Source organism: Simochromis diagramma, unplaced genomic scaffold (genome assembly GCF_900408965.1).
Source record: "Simochromis diagramma unplaced genomic scaffold, fSimDia1.1 OVJJ01000344.1, whole genome shotgun sequence".
In the NCBI taxonomy this organism is placed as follows: domain Eukaryota; kingdom Metazoa; phylum Chordata; class Actinopteri; order Cichliformes; family Cichlidae; genus Simochromis; species Simochromis diagramma.
The window spans coordinates 8,480,846-8,486,948 of record NW_024387375.1 but is presented as its reverse complement, the minus strand read 5'-3'; the positions used below and the strand labels follow the sequence as shown (position 1 = coordinate 8,486,948).

Genomic DNA, 6,103 nt, shown 5'->3' with positions numbered 1-6,103 from the left:
TGAAAAAATTACCCAGGCTTAAGCCCAGTAACCCCCCGCCGATGCGTTCCATCGGTACAAGCTACCACCACGTGCAGGTATCTGGGAAATAAATTCCCTCATTCCTTTTTGGCTCAGTTTTCCTCGACAAGGGAATTTGACAAGTGAAAAATCCCCAGTTTCCTACTAATTTAGTGCAAAAAAACCAAAAAAAACTGCCTCATGATTAAGTTACTCTCATTTCTTTATCATACAAGTAAACACAAAAGCAACGTGTTGTGAGAAGTTTTATTTGATTGTGTTCTGTGAGTTTTTGTGCACATCACAAAGAGGATTTTAAATGTTTTGTTGCATGTAGTTTCATGGTTAACATTTTACAATTACCAACATTATTTACAGTTGATTCCAGTTGATATAAAATGTTCACACAAAACTGCCCGACTGTGGCACGCACTTAACTTCAAAGGTGCCACTCTCTCTCACACACACAGTTTAAGAAAAATAATGTACAAAAGTGTCTCCCTACACAGATGTCAAGAAATCTCTTCTCAAACTGAAAATCAGGGCAAATTCTTCAGAGAACACACCTGTATTGCTTCAAACTACTGCCATGTAAAGAAATCACAGCGTGAATTTCCAACCCAGGAGATACTTAACAGATCAAGGATCCAGCGCAGTGATTTGAAATGGTGCTGCTGGGGACTGGAGCCTGTCCCAGCTGTCACTGTTCCTCACACAGTGACAAAAGGGTCTCTGATGGACTACCAACACAAAAAACTTCAACCAAACTCATAATTATCTCAATCACTGCAATTTAAAATAAGTCAGGAAAGATATAAGATTATAAAACCTTTATATGGTGTGGTATGGGTGTTTTAGACAGTCATGAATGGTCAAACCTGGTTTTCATTCTGTGATCAAAATATTTAGTACAAAAAAGGCAAAAAAGCCAAATATATTCAGATAAAAACTCAAATCATAGTGAAAGATTACACATATAGTGATCAAAAGGTGATGGACACAAAAGTAGTAAGTTTCCATATACAGATAAATTATCTTGCAAACAAACTTATTGTTAAAACAAAAAGGAAATAAAAATACATTCTTTTTATGATTACAGATTTAAAGATTCATTGTTTTTTGTGGCCAAAAGGGTGATTCTTTCCAATTTGTGCAAGTCCCTCCAACCCACATCACCCCCCACCCTACATATATCAAGTCCACGCCTTGTAACATTTTCCCTGATGGTTCCACTCATCTTTGGAAGGGAGGGGGCAGCAGAAGGAGGCAAGAAAAAAAAAAATTTTCTCTTTCACTCCACCTGAGTATAAGATGGATCAAATTCCAGTATTATGGTATTATATTTCCAGTATGTTACTTTCAGCCACACATTACAGCCTGACTGAGACTGTAAACTTTATAGAAGCCAAGGCACAGAACTGGATTCAGTCTCCCAAAGGCTTGGACACAGAGAAATAACCTACTTTCTAATTCAAAGCAGTTATAAAAATAAATACATGGTGCTCACAGACATTAGTGAAGAGAAACAAGGAAAAATAACGCACTTTTATCTAAAGTTATTTGGACATTTCGGCTTGATGTCTCAGCCGGGCAGGATGTGTGGTCGTCTTAGAGGATTCTTGGTTGGCTCGGATAACAACAACAACAAAAAAACACAAAACAAAACAAAGAAGCAAGCTGCTGTAAGGGCTGGATGATGACAAAGGTGGAGTGAACCTTTCTCCACCCTCCTTTTGTTAATTTCTTCCTTGCTCCATATGTTGAACAAGTTGATCAGAGATATCTGCAGGGAAAAAGAAAAAAAAGCAGCCCCTGCAGTCCAGACACCGACAGGATGGCAGGGAGAGGGTCCTCAGAATATACTGGTGTAACAGAAATAGTCTCCATCCCTTTCATACTGGCCATAAAAAGAGATGGAGGTCAAGTTCATGGTGGTCCTCGTGGGTCAGGTGTTTGATCTTTGGGAGACAGCGAGGAGGGGGCTGAGCTTCAAATAAAACACTGAGCAAACAAAAACTTTTGCTGTGTTCCTCAGATTTTGTTGGCATACAACGTCTCCTCGTCGCTTTCGCTTTCGTCCTGAAACTCGTGGGCAAGCAGGGACTTTTTGGAGCCCATAGAGGTGAGCCGGACCTCGTCGTCATATTCGTCTCTGTGTTGGCGCAAACGGTGGAAGCCATCTTTTTGGCGATTAGACTTAGCGGCACACACGCACCAGATGATGCACGCGGTCACCACCAGTGCTGTCATGGTGGCGGCTGTGGGGAGGAACAGAATATGCATGCATGACTTGGCATTATGTATACTTTGTTCTTAATTTAATAAAGTTACCCTCTTGCTCAAAAGAGCTGAGATCTACAGTAACTGCCAGTGGATTTTAGCACCGTTAAGACTTAATTTGAAACACATAATCTACTGAAACACTGAAAATCTATCTTGTTCATGAACAAGGAGCATAATTCATGCGACGTCAGCTCTCAGCAGGTGACAAAAAGCTGCATTATAAGACATGTTTACCTGCACTGGCTACAACAAACTCTCTGGGAAGGCCAAAGATGTTGTTGTCCATGTCAAACTCTATGATGATGGAAGTAGCAGCTTCAAAGGAAGATACCACGACCTAAAAGATAGAAGAAATATTTAAAAGTTAGATAGCAGAAAGTTGTCAAACATAAGAATCACTTCTCTCCTGTAGTTATCAGAGGCTTCTTAAAAAAATGAAAGTCGATGGTCATGCCAATCAAGGCTCTTCAAACAGATTTCCAGGATTTCACAAACAACTCAAAAGATATTTGAAGCATTTGGACCTCAAAGTTTCATTAGGGGTTTTTTTTGGTGCTTTTATTAAAGGACTTAAAACTTGCAACAAAAAGAAAACATCGAGCTGTTTTGTCAGAGAGGTAAAGTGTTTTTAAGCACTCTGCTGAAGCTCCTTGGAAGTTGGGCTTGTTAACTATCTAATCAGCAAGAGCTACTCGCAGGTGCGCCTGCTTTGTATAATCTGGTGCAGGTTGTGTCTGATGTCTGAAAAAGTGCTAAAAATCTCAATTTACTCACCCCAGAGGTAAATTACAAGAATCTCAGGACTTACTTTTTGCAACCTGCTTGATTATTTTCAGCAGCAAAGAAGCGATTTCACAATCCAGTGTAAAGAAAAATGGGAAAGCTGTACTTATAGTTCAGGAATTAAGGATTTTCAGACCTTTTTTTTTAGTGATGTTGACTGAAAATACACCAAGGAGTAAGTACCTTAATGGTTTCTTCCCCCCCAGTAACCATATATTTTTGTTGCAATATATATGATAAACACACAAAAGAACCTGAAGGGGCACAACCAAAACTGACACCACTTTTCTTTGCAGAGGTATGAGATGCGTCCCTATGGTCTAAGGCAGAGTATTCGATGTCCTAAGAAATATGGCGAGACGATTAAGGAGAGAAAATATTTGCTGGCTCCAGCTTACGATTTGCACCTTGTGTGGGAGCAAAAAGAAACGGACCACAAAAAACCCTTGGATGACAGATATATAAGGAATGCCGCCGCTCTTCCAGATCTTTTAGACCTGCCACGCAGCAACAGAGTTGTCACTACTGAAGAGGGAAACTCCAGTGACGAGCTCATGATCCACGGTTTCACAGTGCGAGACTACCAGCAGATTTATCACTCTGTGGTGGATCCCTTGCTCTTTAAGCCATGCGGGAAGCTCGCAGCCTACAGTCTGGATCTTGGACACACCATCAAGGAAAATCTGTTTAGAGAGCTGGCCTACCCCATGCTTCAAATGGCAGAGCATCCAAAAGGAAAGGTGGAGGTGATGGAGAGATTTTGTCTACTACGTCCCACACCTTGCATAGATATAGACCATAAATGAGACCTGTAGTAGAGTTATTCTTATTTATGTGTCTTTATGTTGCTTCATTTTGTTCATCTGCAACCCTTGCGTGGGATGATTGTAATAATCATATTTCTAATGTTTTTGACTAAAAGCTTCAAATGTTTTAAATGAAGCTCCTCATGATAAACCTCTGAACAAGAAATAATTACCGTGTGTGCGTCTGTGTGTACAGCAGTAAACTATTATATTATTCTTCCTGCGAGCGAGTACATTCTGTTGAAGAGAGTACCTTCTGACGCTGGCGTTGGTAGCCTTCAGCAACTGCTTCAATATTGTGAGTGCCAGGAGCTAGCAGGGCATGGAAGTAGCCACCTTCCACAGTAAACAGTCTCACTCCTCCGTTCAGTATAACGATCGCCCCAACAATTGGTTTTCCACTCTTGTCTCTCACTATGCCTCGCACACCTTTATGGATCTGGAAGGAGCAGAAACAGAGAAATGCGTGGCTGTATGACAGTTCATTAAAATACAAACTATGTATTACAGCAGCCATAACTTGTAAAATAAATAAATGTCAATGTCGCTGCAGTCCCCTAATAAAATCATGCATCATACCTCTACCAACATGCTTAGCAGAGACTTCTTGTTCTCAGTCCAGAGTGTGGCCAGCTGCTCAGCGGGAGGAAACAGACAGCAGCCAGTGTACACTGTGATTTCTGGACAATGGCCAAAGTCCATATTGAAGTCCTGGAAAGGAGATGTGGACATAAGCTGATGCATTTCCTATGCTTTACTTCTCATTTTCACTTGATCAATAACTCCAAAAGAACTTCAAGATTCTCAGAATTGTCAAGGAAGTTTTCAAAACAAACACTCTTGACTCCGTTTCCAATTAAATATGAAGTAGTGCCTTTTGTTTTTAGATTGTACACAATGACATGATGGATGCCAACTTAATTACAGAAAATGACAGCACAGACACACACTTACCTTCATGCTTCCCAGATGACTTTGTCTCTCCGCTGCTCTCATAACTCCATCTGGGATGTTGCCTAATGAGTAAAGCAAAACTTGGCCATTAACCACTTATTTGCATGACCGACGTGACAAGAATATGTAGCAGTCGTATGACTTACTCTGCCCATTATTTGAACATTCAGTGTTCCCAAGGTGCATTTTGGGGTGATTGCTGGCATAGACAGTTGCCAAATACTTCAAGGTGCCTTCATTGTCAACTGAAAAACAAAATAACTGATTCAATAATTAAACAGTGAAACCAGCGATTTTAAGGAAACTGTTTTCAAATGATTTATTTATCTGCCTGCAAGGGGGAAAACATGGTTCTGCCATCAGCTCTACAGACCATCAGTTACATGTTTACTATCACCAGGGGGCAGTGTCACAAACAACTGGTCTGTGGGCTGCTCTCACTTGTGCGCTTGCTGGTCCTGCCAGCGACAGAGAGGAGCAAAGTTATGAGATAACAAAGAGCTGAAGTGAAACCGAGTGATAAAACAATGAAAAGTGTCCACTGCAGCAACAATCTGTGCTTCACCTTCTGTATTTTTTTTTTAAACTTTGATATCTTAGTCTCCAAGGTGTCTTGACCGCTTTCATTTTTCCAGCCTAGTTTTCAACCAGTCAGCATTCAACCTATACATAGGCCCACATACACTGACGTGCTTGTTTTTTTGTGGCTGATACTGAAAGGCACTGACCACCCCCGTGTTTGGAAAACAGTGCATCTTTTGTAAATCACCCATAAAACTAACAACACCTATGAGCGCTATTTGGATATTGGGTCACATGCTATTTTTCCCTGTTTAGTAAATCTTGCCCACAGATGAGCTACAGCAAGCGTTGTTGGGTTTCTGAAAAGGCCCACAAGGGATGTTTGTCTCCTGCATGAATTCACATGTCACTTTCTCCAAACTCAAACAATTTTATTTTAATGTTTCCTGAATCTCATATGTGTGAAAAAGTGGTGCCCACAATCACGTTGCACTCATGCAGCATCAGCTAAGAGCTATCCTGGTGTTCTCAGATTTTTATACACAATATACTTTTTGTTTCTTGTCATAGTGGTATTACCAGTCTGGACAGGCTTGTCATAAGGATAAGTGGCAACAAGGGCGCCTCCGTCAAGGGCTACAGACAGAGTGAAGCGGTGGCTTTGAATGAAGTTCATCATCGCTCTGGTCTCAGGTTGGGGATCCACCAAACGCTGTGATGCGTTGCCTGTTAAAGAGGACAGACAGACAGACAGA

General features: G+C 40.9%; 1 protein-coding gene across 2 annotated transcripts in view; it reads right to left on the bottom strand.

Annotated features, from left to right (window-relative positions):
- Positions 1 to 253: 253 nt before the first annotated feature.
- cpda (carboxypeptidase D, a) overlaps positions 254 to 6,103 on the bottom strand; it is a 24,143-nt gene continuing 18,293 nt past the window's right edge. For both annotated transcript variants that reach the window (XM_040009650.1, XM_040009649.1), the window contains 7 exons: positions 5,928 to 6,074; positions 4,973 to 5,071; positions 4,827 to 4,888; positions 4,452 to 4,583; positions 4,126 to 4,311; positions 2,518 to 2,620; positions 254 to 2,258 (listed from right to left, as the gene is read on the bottom strand). In XM_040009650.1, coding sequence (XP_039865584.1) covers positions 2,032 to 2,258; positions 2,518 to 2,620; positions 4,126 to 4,311; positions 4,452 to 4,583; positions 4,827 to 4,888; positions 4,973 to 5,071; positions 5,928 to 6,074 — 956 coding nt within the window. In that variant the 3' untranslated portion in view covers positions 254 to 2,031. The remainder of the gene's footprint in view (positions 2,259 to 2,517; positions 2,621 to 4,125; positions 4,312 to 4,451; positions 4,584 to 4,826; positions 4,889 to 4,972; positions 5,072 to 5,927; positions 6,075 to 6,103) is intronic.